This window comes from Phodopus roborovskii, unplaced genomic scaffold (assembly GCF_943737965.1).
Source record: "Phodopus roborovskii unplaced genomic scaffold, PHOROB, whole genome shotgun sequence".
In the NCBI taxonomy this organism is placed as follows: domain Eukaryota; kingdom Metazoa; phylum Chordata; class Mammalia; order Rodentia; family Cricetidae; genus Phodopus; species Phodopus roborovskii.
Window position 1 is genome coordinate 16,795,157 of NW_026125295.1, and position 22,011 is coordinate 16,817,167.

General features: G+C 40.6%; 1 protein-coding gene across 3 annotated transcripts in view; it reads right to left on the reverse strand.

Moving 5' to 3' along the window:
- Cpne4 (copine 4) overlaps positions 1 to 22,011 on the reverse strand; it is a 443,660-nt gene that overhangs the window by 43,470 nt on the left and 378,179 nt on the right. For all 3 annotated transcript variants that reach the window (XM_051205851.1, XM_051205863.1, XM_051205859.1), the window contains exons 8-10: positions 7,093 to 7,191; positions 3,159 to 3,245; positions 2,112 to 2,171 (exon numbers count right to left, since the gene is read on the reverse strand). In XM_051205851.1, the coding sequence (XP_051061808.1) occupies positions 2,112 to 2,171; positions 3,159 to 3,245; positions 7,093 to 7,191 (246 nt within the window). The remainder of the gene's footprint in view (positions 1 to 2,111; positions 2,172 to 3,158; positions 3,246 to 7,092; positions 7,192 to 22,011) is intronic.

Consider the following 22,011-nt stretch of genomic DNA (forward strand, 5'->3'; position numbering starts at 1 on the left):
CACACATTGGCTTTGATTGCGGGAAGGGGGACACAAAGCTGAATGGGAAGGGGAATGAGTTGAATTCAGGAGGAATTAAGGAAGGAGGGTAAATATGACCAAAACATGTGGCATGAATTTCTCAAAGAACTAATAAAATGACCCAGGATGTGGTATTGGAAGCCTGTGGGATAGCTGAGGCTCTACAGCATATCTCCAAGGGCAAAGCAAGCCTGTGAAGGTTGAATAAGGAGTTGTTCAAAAGCCTAGGATCTATAAAATCTAAAACAAACTGAAATCAATAGAGCTTTCCCTTGGAAACCTATGAATAGTTTTCTGACATCACTCCTTTGCCTAATATCTTTGGAAACTATTTCAGTGGCTCTCCTTGACAATTTTCTTGCTTCACTACTGCTCTGTAGATAGACCTGGATCAGCAATAAGCCCACCACACAGGAGGTGTTGTTGGGAGTGTGTGTCCACAGTTCACGTATTTGTTGCCTTCATTATATACCAGTGTGCATGCAGGGGGCAGGGGACTTCATCACTGGAGAATATTAGACTATAGAAATGACAACCTCCTGTAATCATTTCAAAGTAAATGAGCAATGTTGAGCTAGGCACAGGCTGAATTTTTGACATTAAAACAGAAAGAAGTTGTGTTAGTAGTCTGTTGCTGTGAAGAGACACCATGAATATTACAACTCCCATAAAGGTAACCATTGAACTGGGGCTGGCATATCAGAAGTTTAGTCCATTACTGTCGTGGACAGAAGCACGGGGGCATGCAGGAAGCATGGTGCTGGAGAAGTAGCTAAGAGTCCTACATCTGGATTGGCAAACAGCAGGAAGAAAGAGTAACACTGGGCCTGCCTTGCCTATCTGAAACTTCAAAGCCCATCCTCACATATACTTTTAAATAATGACACTCCCCATGAGCCTATGGGGGCCATTTTCATTTAAACTGTCACATACGTCTTTTGCTAAAGAGACACTGGCCCATCAAATGGCCATCTATCTCAATTCCCCTTTCTAGTCCTGTGACCGTCACTATCCTGGGAATACATGGATTTTGTCAATTCTATTGACCCAAACACATACAAAATTTAAACTCATTTTCCATGTTTCCCTCCTGTGGCTGATTTGGTTGAGAGAACTACAAAAACATCAGCTTCACAAGTATCGTTCTGTAAGAAGTTAGCTAAGTACTGTACAAATTTCATAATCTGTATTGCTTTTCTGTGAGCTCAGTACACCTATATTTTGTTATCTGGATGTGTTCTTTCTGAAAGTTTTATCTGCCTATGTCTCAGAACATTTTTGAATACAAAGCAAGTGAAGACAAGTTGTTCCAGGGCAGATGGACACAGTTTTTGTGTGTGCATGTGTGTTCCATGATAATCATGTAGAGGTTAGAGGCACACTTGTGTGACTCAGTTTATTCTTTCCACAGTGTGAGTCCTGGGAAGCAAAATTAAGTCATCAGTCTTGGTGGCAAGTTCCTTTACCCACTGAGTCTCCTTCATTGGTACTTAAAAGAAAATCAACCATCTTAACCAAACACACATCAGTACTGTTGAAATCCCACAACATCATAGATTACATATAGATGATCCTCAATTCACTGCTGAAACTAGATGCTCACTCTCTCTCAATCTGATTTAACTTGGCCCTCCAGTCTTTGAGATTCCATTTTCATTGCCCAAGAAAGCATTTGGATAGCTTTCCCTTGCCTCTGATCAGCTGGTGTGACATTGATGCCTGTGTTAGTGTCACATGAACACAACCAAGGCATCTGTCTTAGCTCAGTGGAATAGAACAGCGTGGCTCATTTCCTTTTCATTCTTCTGCCCAGCCATGGGGCCTGGCAATCTATGGGCTGCCTTGCACCTTATACTTCATGTAGCTACTTCAAAAAAGGGAAACACAAGGAGGGTTTTCCAAACCATCGGAGGTTGAGGATTAGGGATCATACCAGAAGGAGCAGGAATATGAATATCTCATGACTCACTCTAGCAATAGTGTTTAAAAGCTTGCCTGAGAGTTTGAAAAACTCTTGTATCTACAAGTCCCCAAACCCAATGCCATTGCTGCCTCATTCCTCAAATAAGGACAAACACAAAGCAACTTACTGTAAACTGGATTTGACAGCCACCCATTATGTAGTCCAAGAAGGAGTGCATCTTGTGGATCTGCAAGGGAGAGGGCCTAGATTAGTAATAGCATGATCTGCTTTCCCTGAAGACTGAAGACATACATTTGAATATGTATGTCCCCCATAGACTCAATTGTTTGAATGCTTGACCTATAAAAAGTGACACTATTAGGAGCTATGGCCTTGATGGAGTAGGTGTGGCCTTGTTGGAAGAAGCATGCCACTGCTGGGATTGGCCTTGAGGCTCATATGCTCAAGTTATGCCCAGTGAGGGACGCAGTTCACTTCCTCTTGCCTACAGATCAAGAAATAGAAATCTCACTCCTTCTCCAACACCATGTTCCTCTGAACACTGTCATAAAGGACTAACCTCTGAAGCTATAAGCCAGTCCCAATTAAATGTTTTCCTTTGTAAGAGTTGCTGTGTTTATGGTGTTATTTCACAGCAATAGAAACTTAACTAAGATATCTTCTAAGCCAAGGAAAAGGGCAGAAAGAGATCTGTGGGAATTCTTCAATGTTCATATGGATGGTCCCAGGACATTTGCAGATTCCTACCCCCTGTCCCCCTTTATTTGAACGTATATATTGCTTTAATTGACAACTGACTTTGGGCTGACCTAAATCATATTTTCAAGATTCATTACTATTTTAGAATAAGGGATGCTTTATATTTAGTCACTTTCCCCCACATCATTTGAGTATGTTCCTCAAGAACTTCCCTGTGCACAGAAGGGCCTGATCCATGACCTGATTTCCTGTGTTTTGGGGGCAAAACTGTTCCTGGGACAGAGAAGATAGCATTGGACTGTTACAACATTTAGGACATTCATAGTCATATTTCATTTCCTTTGTCTGGTGCTACACTGATTTTATGAATTTTGCCTTAGAGAAGGTCATTATCTTGTAAAAACAAAAACAAAACAAAACAAAAAAAACTCTTCCCACTTGATCACATGACTTGAACTTCTCTCCCAAGATAACTCCAGCATTATGCTCCTGACAGAGAGGGGACTGCATATACCTTACACTGATTCAGTATCACCATGCCTGAGTTCTTGTAGTTCTTCTTCTTGGCTTTGTACTTGGGGTTGATGCATTCCCACTGTACCTACACCAAAAAGGGTCAAACGTGAGTGCCTTCAAGAAGAAGTCAAATCTTTTAATGAAGTCAAGCTTCGGGGGACACACACATGGAACTGGATAGCTAAAAAATGGTTTCCAGGTAGTAACTCAAGCATCTAGGAGAATGGTAAGGAAGAGTGATTGACAGAGACAATGGTCTGCCTGGTTCATACCCTATGCCTTCATTTCCCAGCTATATGCCCTATGCTGGGCTGCTTGACTCCTCTGTGCCTTGAATTTCACTTCTCTATAACTGAGCTCATGATTCCTTAAGTCTCAGCCCTTCCCTTGGCTCTGATCTAAGAGGATACTCCATGAAGGACAGGATTGGAGCCTTGAGAAGGACTGAGAACTGAGTGATTAACTGGTAGCCATCTAAAACAATTTTCACTTTTTCAAGATTACAGATTTCATGAGGCAGAAGCAACTGTGAGTCAAATACCCAACTTTCATTGGACATTTCTGTTCATAATCCCAAAGGAGCTAGACTCTGAGGCTTCCACTCAGGACACAAAAGTTTATTCCTGACAATCAAAAAGCAGCTTGGGAGGCAGATGTGAGCAGGCTAGACTGATACTTCAATGGCCTCCTATAATAATACCCATGCATTAGTTATATGACTTTTTTTTTTTTTTTTGGCCAATGGGACATTAAAAATGTTGTGAGAATAGAAGCTGGAAAACACCAGTGTTATGAAACTGCCTTTTTTGCTTCTAAGTTTTATTTTGCCATTTTGTAAAAGGAAAAAAAAATATACGTTGGAGGATAAAACCACCACCACTGTTACCACCACTACCACCACCACCACCACCACCACCACCACCACCACCATAACAAGAACAAAAACACACATGGAGAGCTTCACCAGGTGTCTCTGCTGCATATGCACAAAAGCATGAGGGCTTTGTGGTATGACAAAGAGCAGAGAGGAGCTATCCTTGGTGAACCAGGCAGAAGTGTCAACCAAGAAAATGTTAAGCAATAATGGCTATTTTCAGGTAGGAAGTTAGTGGGCAATTTGTTACTCAGCAACAGATAAGAGTAGTGTCTCCCACCTGCCCCCTGGAGGCCCCAGAAGTGACTGGGCCACTTCTCTGGTGACTCTGGTGACTCTGAGACTCACACATTGTGACTCTGCTGACCACAATGACTCCCTCCAGAAGGGCTCCAAAGGGTCCTTCTATTTGGTATTGCAAAACTTTCCCTTGATCATCTCAAACTAAAGATGCTTATGAGATACTCAAGAATGAATGAAGATTAGTCAAGAAGCTGCCCTGTTCTGACCCAGGCAGGGAAAGGGAGTATGAACAATGGGGTTCCTTTTTTTCCCTCTGATGTGGTACACTGGGGTCCTCAGGTTCAAGCTCTCCTTATTTATTCACATCTTCACTCAGTTTTAATCCTTTCTCTCTGGTGGTACCTAATAACCATTTTCAGGTAGGCAGCCCTCTATGGCAGTTCCTCTAAAAGCCGATTGATTCTCCAACTTTCTTCAAAAAATTTCCCCATCTCAGGGTCATTTTATCATCCTCTTCCTCCCTCCCATTCTCTAATCTCTCAACAAATCTTACAGTTCTCATTTCCAACATATCTTAAATTTCATTACTTTTGTCTTTGTCCATTGTCATTCAGTCTGGGTCATTATCTCATCTTGTCTCACTATGGTAGTGGCTGCCTAACAGATTGACTAGGCACTTCCTCTTTTCTCAGTAAATGGTTACATACTAGCCAAAACATACATGTATGCATACGTATATGTATATGTGTATGTGTATGTGTATGTGTATGTGTATGTGTATGTGTATGTGTATGTGTATGTGTATGTGTATGTGTATATGTATATGTATATGTATATGTATATGTATATGTATATGTATATGTATATGTGTGTGCAGGACAGAGATCCACCTCAGCTGTTGGTCCTCAGGAGCAATCCACCTTGTATTTTTTTTTAGATAAGATCATTCATTGGCTTGGGGCTCGCTAGCTAAGATAGGCTGGCCAGCCAGCAAGCCTCAGCTACACTCCGGTCTTTATCTCCCTAGTGCAGAACATGACACCATGCCTGGCTTTCTAACATGGGCTCTGGGGATTAACTCAGGTCTTTATGTTAATACAGCAAGTATTCTAGCAGCTGCACTATTGCTCCAGGAGAGCTAATGCAATCCTTTAACAAATTTAAACCAGCTTGATCCTTTTGAACATCACCCAATGAAACTTTCTGCAATGATGGGGATACCCCATGTCCTCATCATCCAACATGACAGCCACCAGCTGCACAAGGCTACTAAGCACTTGAAATGTGGCTAATAATACTGATAAATGGATCTAATAACAGTCACATGTGGTTGGTGGCCATATACTGCACAGCATAGTTTGAAGGTGTTACCATAACATTTAGAAAATATTATTAGAGCCAGCTCTTCCTGGTCTCTCCTCTATCTTTGACCACTTTCCATGTAAGGTCACCTTATCCTCTCTGCACCCAATATACTGGTCCCTCCCAAGCCCCTGAGCACACCAAGCTCTTTCCTGCCTCAGGATCTCAAACTGTTCTTCTCTCTGCCTGAATTGCTTTTTCTTCACTTATTGCCAGATGGGCTTCTTCTCATCCTTAAAGGGTCTGAAGTTAAATATTAACTTCTACCTTGTAACTCAATTGGCAAATAAACTATTTTCATCTTATTTTTTCTTTAAATTTCCACTTATTTTACATATTTATTTTGATATGACTACATTGTTTGTACATGAGTATATGTATATATGCACATGTGAATGGTCCATACATGTGTGTGGAAGTCAGAGGACAGCTTTGCAGGAGTTGGTTCTCTCCCACTCTTTGGATCCCTGGGATCAAGCTCATGCCATCAGGCTTGGCAGAAAGTACCTTTACTGGAGATGCCATCTTCTCCTTCCTGTCTTTTTAAAATAACATTTGTCACAAGTTGTAATTGCCTTTTAGGTTTTTGTTTGTTTGGTTCGTGTTTAGACTCCACTTTGGCTCCCATTAGTCTGTTAGCTTCAGGAAAGCAGAGACAATGTTGGCAAGGCCGATCACTGAACACCCAGAGCCAGGCAGGCACAATAGATGTCAAATCATTGAAGAAGAGATTGTTCCCACCATATAAACGTGTCAGGGCCTTGCGGTGCAACTAAATTCTCCTGGTGTCTCACAGGTACAGAAAAGTATAGTAGTGTGCATTTCATGACTTCAGTGGATATTGCAGACTAATCTTTGTTTATCTGGGAGCATCTAGTCTTCGTGGTATTCAATCATGATGGAAGTTAAGAACCTACCTTTAATGGCCTCTTGGGAACCCAGAGATGAAATGTTTCCCCAGTCTATTGATTTGACTATTTCTGTTTATAGAGGAAAGCAAGGTACAAGTTTATGAGATACTTTAGAGTTGCAGCAGGTGGTGTCGGTAAGCTGGCATTGACTTATTAGCTCAATAGGGCCTGGCTCTGTACATTTGATGCAGCAGTAGTTTTTCTAGCTGTGTTCCTTATTATCCAGAGAGTGACTGCTTATCATCTAGTGTTGACTTTAATTGTGGCCCTTGGGAAAGTAATGCTACTTTCCCAAGATTGCAGAGGTAAAGGAAATTAGACATTTATGCATTGAACCACTCTGTTTTTCTCATAGAAAAACTTCTATTTTGGGGTGATGTATTGACAAAGTCAAATAATGGCTTTCACTAGGATTGTTCTAGAATCAAATCCTATACCTTCCCTTCCCATCATACTCAATCATATATGGTATATTTGCCTTTAGCATTTCCGTTTCTATCTGAAGATGCATCCTAGTGAGTGTCTGAGGTACCACCACCTACCTGTTTCCCTTCCATAGCTCCTCTCATCTCCTTGAAGGTGGAGGTGAATTCTCCAATAAAGTCATGCTTGCCGTTGGAGTCCCAGTCCCACACTATGCACTGCAAGACAAGAGGATGATTGTTTTCCCCCAAGGTTTTTAATCACAGAAGCTACAGGCAGTATGAACTTTATAAGGAAGAGCATATGACAGGTGTTTGGTCTATAACAAAAGCTGGATGTAATATCCCTTTGGTTTCTATAGCTTTTTTACTTGCCTTTATTAGCCACAACCTCCCAAACACCTTTGTGATATGTCAGTCATTGCCATAACGTATCACTGTTTTCAGAAGAAGCCACCGAGAGCTAGAGGAGGAAAGCCTGACTGGCTAGATGGGCCGTCCAGTGAATGACAGCCTGAGTCTTGAAAGCATGTGTCCTGCTTCTGATTCTGCTGCCTTTTCTCCCCAGTTCTGATTTTTATTTTGTTTTTAAACCATCACAGATAGTCTCTGGTTTATAGCTGGAGAAGTTATCTGAGTTCATGAATTTGTAGCTTTCAGAACAGTAGCCTATTAGTGATTTTAATGGAATTATATTATTCTTTTTTTTTCTATTTTCCTGATGATAAAAGTAAATGCCAACAAAAGCAAATGAAAAGGTTAAGAATCGAAAGGTTTCATGGTACCTTCAAGAGAAATGGATGGATGACAGTGACCAATAAACCACCCTGGTAAATATCACACATCCATCACCCAGCTGTGGCTGTTCCTATCTAACAAGAGAAATCTGTGTACTACTATTATGGCTAGATTCTAGGTATTCTATCAATATTTCCTACAGTGACTAGATTAAATCTACAACAAGCTCTCTGATTGGCTACTTAACTAGGTAAAGAGGGAAGTCCTGATTTTTTTTTTTTTTTCCCTCTACAGGTAAGGTTAGTTTTTAGAAACAAGGACCTATTTACATTTTAAGCCAATTGCATACTACAAAGAATCTTAAACCTTAAATTTTGTCAAGAGGGCTTTTTACTCAGAGGTGCCCTATAAAACACAGTGCTCCCCAAACTATCCCCATCTTCCCTCAGGCTTCAGATAGCCTAATCTCCAGTCTGAGTGGGAAACCCAATGCAGACCTCTTCCTAGACCATGTACATAGAAATATACACCACCCCCCAGATACATTCTTATACATTTTCTTTTTGTTACAACAGATTGCAACTACATCCATGTAGTTACTACAAACTGAAAATGGGCACCATTCCCTGTATTTGTCTTTACCCTCACTAGTCATGCTCTGGTCCTCTCCATGTTGTCTGCTACATGTTGCTTGACTCCATTCCTTCTCTTCTCTGTATACTTCTTAATCTATTACTACAATAGCCACCCAGGAGGCCTCCTGGCCTCCCCTGTATCTATCTATCCTCACGATCTATTAATTATGTTAATTACCCAATTTGAATAAAAAAGAGTATCAGGTAGTAGGTTTTCCAAGATCTTCCATGATCTTATTACCATCAGTATCTTCAACTTTCCTATAACCCATGCTTGCAATATTTTAAAAAACAATTTGTAAATTAAAAAGTGAGGTGGGTGGGAATGTAAAACACTGGTGTTGCTGTCTTTAATTTTTCTGTTTGACATATCTTGAAAAAAACTAATTTCTATGTTTCTCTTTCCTTAAGCATGGAGGATTTGTTTGATAATTCTCTTGCTTAGAAAACATTAATAATAATTTCTGTGAAGAAAGAATGCATCAGCACAGATCAGAATGGAAGAGGTGAGGACAAAGGGAACTAAATTGCTTTGCTGAAACAGTAAGGACAATCTTAATTTTTCTTTGATAACTAGAGATTCAGGGGTGAGGACTGAAAATAACTGAGTCATCTTCATCAGAAGATTGAAGACAGGCTGCTCAGATGTGTTCAGAGACCATGCACTGAAGACCCATGTCTGGTCTCCATCCTGTGTCACCATGGGAACATGGTGGCGCTTTCAGGAGATTAGTCAGAGAAGAAAGTTAGGTGACTGGGGTGCCCTAGAAGTAGGTATTAGGACCTGCAATAGTTATTTTTTTGTTGCTCTGATAAAACATTATGGCCCAAAGTGAGTTATGGAAGAGTTTATTTTAGTTTATAGTTCTAGAGGGGGAAGTCTATAATGGTGGGAAGACGTGACAGCAGATGGGCATGGTTGTTGGAGCAGGAAGCAGAAAGATCACATTTCTCTGTCCCATTGGGTTTGGGAGTGTTCATAGCTCCTGCCCTGGGTAGTGAAGTGCAAGGAAAATCCCTGAGCATCTTCAGAAGGAAGCATGGAAGACCAGAGTGTGTTTTCATGTTTCATCTCTGTCTGTGCCTTGGTGGTCAACACCTTGGTAGCTGTCACGTTGACCTGATACCTCACTGAGGATTTCTCAGCCCAGCTCCCTGCTCATGCATGGTAGTGGCCCTTGGTGAGCAATACCATGGTAGCTGTTGTGTTTATCTGAGACCCTCCCTCACCGAGGGTTTCTCAGCCCAGCTCCCTGATGACGAATGGTAGACATATATGCAGGAAACAGATCTCTGTTGTTCTTGGCCTCTGAGATTAGTGTACAGTTTGCTAAGAACCACTTAGAGGATGGCCATAGGAAAAGATCTCATAACTGATTGTGACTCCAAAAGTAGGAAAAACAGATTTTGAAAAGAAGGAAACAAACAAATGCTTACTAATAATTAAATTGGCTCAAAACCTAAATAATAAATGTCTGTTTCATTGCTAGGGATGTCCAAGCAGAAGTGTGTGTGTGTGTGTGTGTTCCACATATAGGACCCATTGGAGAAAACCTAAGGGGGAAGCAATGAGGGACTTTGGGGATGTCTTTGAGATGTCATCTAACTTGAGCATGGCAAGGTTAGTTCTTGTTGCAGGGTGCAAAATGAAGTCAAAGGAAGGCTTTACCCATTTTTGGTTGAAATGCTAAGTGTGCTGAACAGTTTATGTCATGTGACTGGCCTGTAGTCATTTTCTTGATTAATGATTGATGTGGGAGGGTCCAGCCTACTATGGATTGTGTCACTCTTGGGCAGGTGGCCATGGCTTGTATAGAAAGCCAGGCTGTGAGCCATAGGGAGCAAGTCGGTAAGCAGCATTCATCCATAGCCTCTGCTTCAGATCCTGCTTGACAGTGGACTTACTCAGTTTCCTTCCTGAATAGTCATTCAAGACATGTAAGCCAAACAAACCCTTTTCTTCCCTATTTGCTTTTGGTCATGGTGTTTATCACAGCAAACTAGGACATTAAGCAATTCAGTGTAGCTTTGGGAAGAGTTGTGAGAATCACTTTTTAATTCTTCCAATAGACAGCAGCAAATGACTCAATCATTTGCAAAAAGGGCTTATGATAAGGATTGGGATCATGCCATTGCATAATGGTGTGGACTCATCTGTTATAATAATATTAATGACCTCTCTGTCACCTTCATCCCCCTCCCTTTGTTTGTCTATCTTTGCCAGTCCCTCCTAAGTGACAATCACTTATTTCATGGAGCAAGAAGCAGGAGAAAGCTTGCTGGGTCTTCACATAAAAGAAAAGAGGCTTCTGGGATTCTAACAACTGATGCCTTAATCTGACCCTCAGAGACTTACTCTCTGCCTTTGGGAGGGGCTCATTAACAAGCACAGATGACAGACAGGAGCAAACAAGATAAGGGAAATGTAGGAACCTTTTAAGAATTTCCTTGCATGGGCAAAGAGAACTGGTGCCCCTTCTTTAGTGGAAGTGACACAAGCTTGTGACTTTGATTTCCCATCATGCTTGGGTTAATTTTCTCTCCTTTTCCTGCCAATCACAGAATCCCAGATGTTTGAAAAGTGTTCTCTATCTGGTGAAGAGAGAACCACTGAACCCTCCGAGGAAAGATAAGTGAAGTTTGAGAGACTTCCTGTCAGGGTCTCTGGGAGCAGGCACACAGCCTGCTCTTTCCCTCCCTCCCTCCCTCCCTCCCTCCCTCCCTCCCTCCCTCCCTCCCTCCCTCCCTCCCTCCCTCCCTCCCTCCCTCCCTCTCTCCCTTCCTTTCTTCCTTCCTCCCTCTCTTCTCCTTCTCTCTCTTTTTCCTTCCCCCCTTTCTTTGCCCATGCATGTGCATGCGTGTGTGCCTGTGTGTGTATGTGTGTGTGTGTGTATGTGTTTTATGTTTTGAGACAAAATTTCATTATGTAGTCCTGGTTGTAGAGCAGACTCTCTCTGTAGACCAGGCTGGCTACAAACTCACAGAGCCTGTCTCTGCCTCCCAAGTGCTGCTGGAATTACAGGCATGCACCATCACTGCCTGGCTTGGCCCTGCTCTTTAAGGTAGCAAGTTTCTCCTAATGTAGCAGTTATGAAATTTTGTTTTGAACATGGTCAGAAGGTGTCCCAAAGGAAGGGAGACACTGAGGCAGATAGATTAAAGAAAAAAAGCCTGTTGTCAAAAGCCCTTCCTGCCACTGAACTCTGATGCAGCTGAGAAGGAAATGCAACTTGGTGAAAGCAAACAGATCAACCCCCCTCAGAAAAAACTGAGACAGAGATGAGATGCCTTGGTGTGATTCAATGAGGCAGCCTTGACACATCTTGGAGAGCTCGGCCTTGCAAAGTTATCTGCAACCTGGAATGTTCTCACAGCAAAGGAGCTGGGTTAGAATCTGAAAACACATAAGCTTGGCAGATAGTCTGATCAATATTCTTTTTATAGACAAAGAAATTGATGATTGCATTAGTTCCTTTTCCTTTAGCTGTGATAAAATACTCAGAGAAAAGCAACTTAAAGGAGAAAAGGTTGCTTCTGGCTCACATTTCATGAATATAGTCCAATGTTGTGGTGAAGTCCTGGGGGAGGAACTTGAAGTAGCTAGTCACACCAAATCCATGGTCAGGAAATACAGAGCAGAGGATGCATGCTGCTTGGGCACTTTTCTTCACTTGTACAGATTAGGACCCCAGCCAAGGATAGTATAAGTGAGCCTTCCCATCCGAGTTAACACAATCATAACACCCTACAAGCATGCCAAGAAGACTATTTTTTCAAGTGAATCTAGCTTTTTGTCAAGTTGCAATGGTCTAGACATGGCTTCTACAACTACAAATCAATTCAGTGGTGTGGGGATCAAAACTCCGTCCTTCTAGAACCTCACTGATTTCATCAACAGGACACAAAAAGCAAAGTTTTCATAATTACAAAATAGAGAATGGTTACTCTATGCTGATTACTGTTGTGAGCATAACATACTCATCAGAGGTTGTCTCTGTTTTCAACCCAATGTTTAAAAATAAAGCTGAACTCTTATCGCATGCAAGAACAGAACAGAAAATGACTTTGGGATCCATGATTTAAACATGGGAACTAAAACCAACCCAAAGGAAAAAAAATAGAGAAAAAGTTTTAGGACACTTGCCTCAGCAATGATTTCTTGGTTATTACACCAAAAGTATGACAATAAAAGCAAAAGCAGACAGACAGAAATACAGCAAACTAAAGACCTATACAGCAAAGGGAATCATACATGAATGAAAAAGTGACCTATGGAATGGGGAAAATATTTGCCAACCAGGTATCTCATAAATGGTTCACTTCCTAAGAGTGGAAGTCATTTGCAACAACAGAAAAATGATAAACAAAAGCAGCAACAGAAAACAACAGTGGCATCATCACCTCTCTGGGCTTTAGCCTCTTTATGGAAAGCAGACGTTTTTGCCCATCTGCCTAGATTTTTTCAGATAGAGTTGTTGAGAGCATCAAAATGGGACAAGATATGTGGCAGCACTGTAATGACTATAAATGACCCCCAAAAGAAATTATTAGCCAGGCCAGTAGCCATTGCCCTTGTTAGTACCTGACATGGGAAGTGTGGATTGAGAAAATGGATAGATAGGAGAGAAGAGATAGAGTCAGGAGGGTGTCCAGTGAATGCTGAACCATCCATGTTTATTGTGTACAGTCTTTTTATACCCCCCTCAAAAGAGGAGAGAAGGCAAAAGACTTCCTTACCAAGACACAAAGAACAGGCAAGAGTAATCACCTTCTCAATACCCCAAACATCAATCAACTATCACTTGAGATAGTTTTATATTGTCCAGGTAGGACATGCAGCAACCACATCCCATACCAAGCATCCTGTTGCATCCACATGTTAGGCCAGACATCTTGTTGTCGAGGTAAGATGCACAATAGCCACATCTTAGGCCAAACATTCTGCAGTTTGACCTTGAAGGAACAATGGCAGATAAAAACTCCTTGACCTTAAGTCAAAATGTAATGGAGTCAATTTTGTGGGTTCCTATTGTCAGTAAGATGTCTCTGAGCTAAGAAAAGAAGGGATGCTATTATGAATACATTCTGTGGTGTTGGTTTAAGTGATTTCCTCTCATGCTTTTGGGTCCCTTGTTTTTAAAATTAGAATTTCACAGTGAAATGATTTGCAAATCACAACTAAAAATTTTTATGACCAATTTGAGGCAAGGTGTGGTTCTCATATAATAAATCAAGTAATACAGATTTCCTGGGGCATTCATATTAATAGTGTCCAGTTTCTATAAATCTGTGTCATGGAAGAACATGGTTAGCAGCATCTCTGTGCCATCGTTATGTGTGGCAGACCTAAGCAATTGGCCAAAGCCTTACAGAAGTTGGTCAGGCTAATTGTTTAGTTATGTAGCTCATCAAATGCTTTATGGTGAAGGCTGATTCTAGACTCTTACTCTCCTTTCTCTTTTATAGTCTCTCCATTCCTTAATTCCTTGCAGTTTGTGCACTTTAGTTCTGATTAATTCAAAGCTGTTCAGATTGTACCTGACTGACCCATCAGTCAGTGAGGTATCAGAATGGTAAGGAGAGAAATACTGTCCCAATTCTGCCACAAGGAATCTGAGCCCAGAGATCCAAAATGAAGATAGGAGAAGAAAGATACTGAGCTGTATCCACCACCTGCCAGATCGTCTGCTGGGTTCTTTTCTAAGGGGTTTATATTGGTTATTTTTATTGCAGTGAATTTGTGTTATCTTCAGTTTGGGAAGTTTAGGTAAAAAACAAAACAAAATAAAAAACAAACACCTGAGGAAAAATGGTGAAGATGGGAATTTTGTCATACTACCTAGATTCCAGGAACAGCTGAAAAGGCCAAGTATTAGCAGAGCTTGTAAAGTAGTTAAGCCAAATAACTCTTTAGAATTCAGTGAATCTTCAGCAATTGGGTCAATTGGTCAACCACCCCCCCCCAGTCAAAGAGCAAGGACTCACGATTATTCTCCTGTTCTGCTATAATAACAAGTTAGCTAGTCTTCCTGTACTCTTCAGCTCACACTGTTATACCCAATTACTCTACTTGTTTTCAGATAACCTCTATTATTTATGACAAATGATGTTCCATACCAAGTCACTGCATAGACTCCTGGCCCACCTTCCATCTTGGCTATCCAAAGGTAACATGCCCACTTCTTATGTTTTATTTTTTTAAATAAAATATAATATGTATTTACTCCTTGAAAAATTTATACAAGTATGCAATGTAGTTTGATCATATGCACCATCTACTACCTCTCTGTAACTTCTCCTAGGAGCTCCTAGTCCATTTCTCTTTCAACTTCATATCATTTAAAATTATTATTATTATTATTATTATTATTATTATTATTATTGTTCCTTAAATCCAATTAGTGCAGACCACATGTGTATGATATAAAACTATCCACTGTAGTATGGGCAACATACCAGGGACTGCAACTCTAAAGAAAACTGACTCTCCTTCACTCATTAGCAATCAACTGCCAACAGATCCTCTCCTAGGAACAGGGCCTCAGAAGCCCCTAATTCTATCCATGCTGAAATTCTGATAGGCTTGATCTAGTGAAGGTTTTGTGCAGGCAATCACAGCCATATCCTGTCCTTTTATCTATTCTCAGGGAGCATTAGTATGAGACACCAATGGTAACTTTCAAATAGGGAACCCTTTGAAAGGGAGCTGTGAATAACAAGTGTTCAGAAATCCTAGCTGTCCAGTAAAGAATGCAAAGTCAATACCCTAGTAGAGTCTAAGATGTCAATTAAAATCAAACTGTTTTCCTGTAGAAAACTACCGTCAATGAAAATAAATTCTACCTTCAAAATGCGTAAGTAAAGGTTTCAAGAGCTCTTTTATATATCATTTTGTTCTTTTCTAATCCATCCTATATTATTTTACTATTCTTTGGTGAAGTATATTTTAATGGAGTTCCTGATATGTTAAAAAGACAACAAAATCCCTCTTTTTAAAATTTTTATCAAAAATAGATTCTTTTCTCATATAATACATCCCAAACACAGTTTCACCTCCCTCCACTCCTCCCAGTTCTTCCCACTTCCCCTCTCCCCCTCCATTTAGAATAGAACAGGCCTCCAAGAGATAGCAGCCAAACACAACAGAATAAGATACAAAGATAGGAAAGAAAAAGAGAGGAAGGAGCTAGGATCCTAACATCACCTTCAAGATAATGCCCTCAGTGATGTCCTTCCTTCAACATGGCCCCACCCCCTGCCTCCCAAAGACACCATTGTCTTAGTGCCATATCTTTAACACATGATCTTTGGCAGGGAGACACACTTCGGTTCTAAACAATAGCAACACATAATGTGTTTTCCTTACAATCCATCTTTGATGGACACCTAGGTTGCTTCCATATCTTGGCAACTGTAGCTAGTGCTGCAATAGACGTGTGAGTGCATGTCACCCTTTAACACACGGAATTGGCTTTGTTTAGTTCTGTACCCCACACTGGAATTCCTGGTAGCTAGATTTCTAGTTAAACATAAAATTTAGTGTGTCTTCATGCCTTTGGTTATTATGAAGTTTGGACTTTTACATTTCGTGGAATGCTGACTCAGGACCTCAATCATAGGGTTACAAAGAATCTGCCAAATAAATGATTTGTGCATGGCAAGGGAAACCCAGAGGAGAGTGGTAGTCTGCTTAGCAATGATTGTGTTCTCAAATCTTTTGGCTGAACTAGATTACATTCCAAATTATAATACATTCTCCCAAAGCAGTTACTTACCTAGGGTTACTTACAGATTCCTTTGTGAACTGAATACTAAAGCAATAAAAGCAATACCTAGTGTATAGATCGTATCCCAGTTCATGGAGGTGACTTTGAAAATATCCACAATGCTACAGAAGGTTCATGTAAGGTTTCTTTCCATAGATTAAAGATTCAGAGAGCCTTTTTATTTCTTTCTCTTTCTTCCTTCCCTCTTTCCTTCCTTCCCTCTTTCCTTCCTTCCTTTCTTCCTTCCTTTCTCTCTTCCCTCCCTCCCTCCCTCCCTCCCTCCCTCCCTCCCTTCCTTCTTGCCTGCCTTTCTTTCTCTTTTCTATAGCCCACCATGTAGTCCCGCTGGCCTCAAACTCATGATCATCCTATCTTGGGTTTCCAAGTGTGGTGTACAAAAATAAGCTGAGATCCAGAGAACATCCGAAAAGGAGAATGTCCAGCTAGGCAAGATGGCACAGGTCTGTAATCCAGCACTTGGGAGGTTTAAGCAGGGGAATCATGAGTTCAAGTTCAGCCTATCATGAAGGACGCTATATTAAAACATTTCTTAAAAGTTATGCTTCTAGGTAAAGACAGAAATAAAAGGAAGTAAGATCTCTATGACTATTTTAGAAACTTAATCTGAGACAATTGAGATATGGGGTCTTCATCATGAGAAGACTTTGGTATTTGCCTCCTAGTCATCATGCTTTAGTGATATATAAGACTAGAACTTGCTATAGAAATTGCATGACTTTGTTAAAGGAAAAAAAAAAAAAGAAGTGAGAGGAAGAGAGCCAGTAGGGCTATTGTGTGAAGAAAGTCATTTCTTGCCGTCTAATTGTGAGTTCTTGGCAGTCTTGGCAAAGCATGTATAAGGTGACTCCATGTAGGCTCTTTCCTTCTTAGTGCCCATCCTATTTTCAGTGTGTCTGTGGCATGTTTGCATCTCAACTCTTCAGAATTGAGATGAGCAAGGGGAAGATGCTGATAATGCCTGACTAGGACTCTGAATCGAGAAGGTGGAGAGTTGATTTATCATTGAGGTAGCATATTCATTGCTATCATTGGCAGCATCTTCAGAGGAGAAAGTAAGAGTATGTGCAGGAGGAAGTCTGTGGAAGCAGAGAGTAGCAATAATTCTACAATGCATTTTACATATTAGCTAAACCTAGTTCAGAGATGCTGAGCAAGAGAGAAGCATGGCTTCTCTCAGTTCTGAGGACTTGGTTTCTCTTTCATGGAGGATAAGTAAAACAATTCCTTCTTACTTCAAAGAAAACACACACACACACACACACACACACACACACACACACACACACACACACACCCCAAAGGCTCCAATATGTGAGACTACTGGATAGCAGCCTCACAAAAGGGCCTCACACTAATCAGGAAGTGATTTTTCTCTCTCAAATTAATCACATCCATTGTCTCAGCCTTCCTTGTGACCACCTAGCCTGTGGATGACTCTGAAGATAGAAGTAGCTATCCTGGGCAAAGCAGATGATCCTTCCAGGGCACTGTAATTTTACCAAACAGCACATGAGAGGAAAAGTCTGGACTGGCTTCATCCACCCTCGCTCATGGTAAAAATCATTACTAAGCATTTATCATTCCTCATTACCTACAATAGAAGCCTTATACACAGGGATGGTTGGAATGACAACCGTGGTCCACAACTGCTGACGTTCGGGGCAAACCGCAGAAAGATTAAGTGAAAGCAGGGGCTGGTGGCTGGAGGAAAAGCTCACGAGCCATGAAAACCCATCCTAGATAAAGAGGAACTGGGGATCTCTTCTTTGTCACACCCACAGAGGACACAAGAGATCAAGATAAACAGCAAGGCAGACTGGATTCCAAAATGCTGTAATCAACTTATAACTAACTATAAAGAGTCTCTATGACTACAGGCCTCACAAAAGCTCAGAGCCATGATCTAGGCAGAAAGTGCTGAAACACCTCAAGTCACTCTTTGCCTCCCACGTGTCCCCTTTGACATGTGTTTGTACAATATGATTGATTACTCTGCATTTTGCCTTGTCAGTCAGCCACAGAGTTAATTACACATTATTCTTGAGTGTTATTGTACATAATGGTATGACAAACAGTGCTAAATGTAATGGTCCTTAGCAGTTCAGCCATTAATTCGATGACACTATTAATTTGACAACATGACCGCATCAGCATTGATGTATCAGTATGGGCCTTCCCTATTAAGGGTAATTTATCTCACTGAGCACACTGGATGTTCCATTCCCCTTCTTGCTGACTCATTATTCACACTGATGGAGGCAATGAATCTGTCAATAAAGGAGAAATAAATGTTGTTTGGTTTTCCTTAATCTTTCATAAATGCTGATCATGAAACAATATGGATTTTATAGCACTAAGATATGACCTAAAAGAAATGTGGGCTCATTGTAAAGCTTTGAAAAAAATGGGAAGAGAAGATGGACGTTGGAGGTCACTTGTACCCAACTGTGGTCTCCCCAAAAGGATACCACATAGCTAGCCCACCAGTCCTGAAATACTCTTATTTCCATCATTCTCAAAGCACCTGAGTGACCACTCATCTATCCAAGTGTATCTTCTGAGAAGTTTTCCCTGGCTATTGGACTCAGTGAGGCACCTGCATTTTTGCTGGGCCCCCCAGAAGACAACACAAGACAATGATACATATGAAGGTGTTTCTGGAAACAACTTCTGTGGGAATGGAGATTTGAGGCAGAACAAGAGAGGAGACAAAAAAATCTTTTAAAAGGAATTTTAACTCCATCTCTCAGATACACCCCACAATTGTGAATTCTCACATTGGAGTTGAATTTTTTTGGGGGGGGGTGTCGAATGAAACCTGGTCTCACCCTGTAACCAAGCTGGCAACAAAATTACCAAAATCCTGCTTCAGCCACACAAATGTTAGTATTACAGGTATGAAGCATCAGTTCTAACTCAGGATTGGACACTTAAGCCCCACTGCGTGTAATGACTGATAAAGGTCTGCTCCAAGCATTTCACTTCAACACATGCAGTGAAGCTGTCTTGGCAGCCTTAGGACAGTCCTCCAACTGAGATATTGGTACAAAGTGTTAAAACAGAAAGAATTGAGGGACAAGTGTGCCACTAGATACTAAAGTAATCCAGCATGACATGGGTGAGGCATATTGAGACTATCTGCCTCACTGACCCTGAATATATTCTAATAACACTTAAAAATGTCCTATGAAAAAATTGTCATGCTGTCTTATAATTACTTAGCTAATTGTGTCTCTTTCCTATAGATTTTAAGTCTTATCATGGCACAAACCTTGTTTAGTTCATCATTTATCATCAGTGACAAAGCTAGTACCTGGCCCAAACTTCATAGTCTTAACTATGAAGAGGAATGGGGTACATGTGTGAAGAAATGGGTCAGGAGGATTAATTAAAATGAATGGGGTATAAATAAGCCTCGTGGAAATCTACTGTTTAGTAACCCAATTTAAAAACAGAAAAGAGAGCTTGAAGAAAGCTCCCCTGCAAGACTAGATAATATCAGCCTTAAAAGTAATGGGTTACAAAACAAAACCAAAACCTAGTACCAGGTGTGGGGTACCTTCATAGGAGCTGTTGATGAGGGAGGCCTAGGGCCTAAATAATGCAGGCTCTGGTCTTTTCTTGGTTGTCTAAAAGAACTTGTTGATAAGACCCTAACATTGAAGACACCCCACACTTTGCATACAAGATATAGAGAAATTAAGTTGGTACTCAGCTAAAAGCTTCTGCTTTGCTGGCTAGTTTTTCTAGTGATAGATGGTAACGTGCAGCCTGCTGATATGCCCAGCTATGACCTCTCTGAACCATAATATCAACATGCCAGGCAAAATGTACCCATTGTTGCAACAGTGGCGTGCCTGCTAATAGGAGTGACCAACTGTTGTATGATTGAATTTGAGGTATGTTTCACAAGAGCAATCTCACACTACACAAGAAAGAGTATAAATGTCAGTGAATAGCTAACAACTTTACTATTCAACACATATTTATTTTCATTCAGGAGGCAGAGCAACAAGATGAAGAGTTAAAAGTAACTTTTAGTTATATAGTAAGTTAAACGCCAGCCTGGGCGAAGTGAGACCCTGTTTTAAAACAAAGAATTTAAATCATTAAGCACCTGAGATACATAAAGTTCTATATTGGCTGTTATACAAAAATGATAGGTGAATTGGAAGTGGTTGCTGCCTTGTGAAACTGATCACATTTTCAATGGAGATCGGAATTCATCAGGCAATCCTGAGATTCTATAATCCAAAATACACATTGAAGGAAACATTTAGACAGAGAAAAAATTTTGTAACAAGCTAGAACTGGAAGGGATTTGAGGAGATATATCTACAAAGAGTAGAAGGGGAAACAGTCCAGGTAGTAGGGACAGCAAGAACTGAAACACAAGACTGGTGTGAAAACTGCCTGTCTGTTTGTAGTCTTAAGAATAAGAGTCTATGAGCCATGGGGAATATCTTAGTCACTGCCCCAGGGATTTCTTATTGTTTGTGTCCTGTATCTAATGGGTACATATTGATCTGTGAAAGGTATTGACATATTTGTACTAATTTTACACAATTCATGTTCTCCATTCCCCTTTATGATGAACCTTAATGATGGTCAGTTTAATGATAGTTGATTTCAGTGACATATTTGTCTTTCCTGGATGGTTTAGGCATCATGACAACTATTGTGTAGGTTGATAGGCATATTGGATCCTCACACCTTATTGCACAAAGCACACACTTGGTGTTTCATGTATCTTAGAGGTTTATCATCCTTTCATAGTCCAGGCCTCATTGTAACCTTTATCCTAAATTGAGCTTTCCTAATCAGCTCTGTTGGGGGATATTCAATCACACCATGAACCCTGAATTAGCATTTATATTAATTAAATAAAATTAATCTTGGGTCAGGAGGCTGAGTTAGCAACTAGTTGACAGAAAGTAATTATGGAGCATCAGAGGGCATCTGGAAGAGATAAAGAGACATATGGAAGCATTAAAGAAAGGATTTTGTGTGGCACAGCTTTTTTGTTTTGGCAGAGCAGGACAGACTTTTTGGGAGATACCAGCAAGGAGAGAAGGTTAGCTAGTTGCTGTTCAATTTCTCTGAGCTAGCAGGTTTTCACTCCAGCCTTTGAACCGAGAGTCTTATTTATAAATAGAACAATAGTGATTTAGTTAAAGCAGAGCATGTGCATGGGGGGAACAGAATTCCCACCAGGCTGCAGCTTGAGTGGCTGGGCTGCTGCCAAAGAAGCATGCTGGTAACTGTGGAATTGCAAGTGCTGGCTGAAACAGCAGCAGATTAAGGTGCAGCCACTGTGCCAAAGATAAAACATAGCTCTATTACAAACACCTCACTTTCTTTCCTCAAACTCCTGGACAAACCAGATGGTATCCATTCCAATCCCACAGTACTCTGGTAAACACACATTCTGGCATGACACTTACTAGGTTGTATGCTTTGTTTGTTAGGGCTAGTTGAAAGAAAGCTCTTTCACTTTAATATCCCAGTATTATTTAATTATTTTTTTACATAACACACACTCAACAGTATTAATTGAATAAGAAAAAAAGTTAATTCCTCAAAATTCTTTTCACAAGACAATTTGATGACCAGCTTCATCTAAATGCAAATACACATATATAAGCTCCTTGGCTAAGTAATACAGGGGAAAACATGTAGTATTATGCCCCAAACCAAAAAAATTATTCATAGCGTACCTTAGTAGAACCTGACCAGAGTAAAGCAAACAGATAAGTGGGGTGAGAATCTGAAGGAAACAGTTACCCTTAACTTTTTGCCTGTGCCAGTCCTATATTTACAGCATTTGAGAATGAGTTGCTACTTAAATTAGCAGCTGGGATACCTCATCCCATTAATGC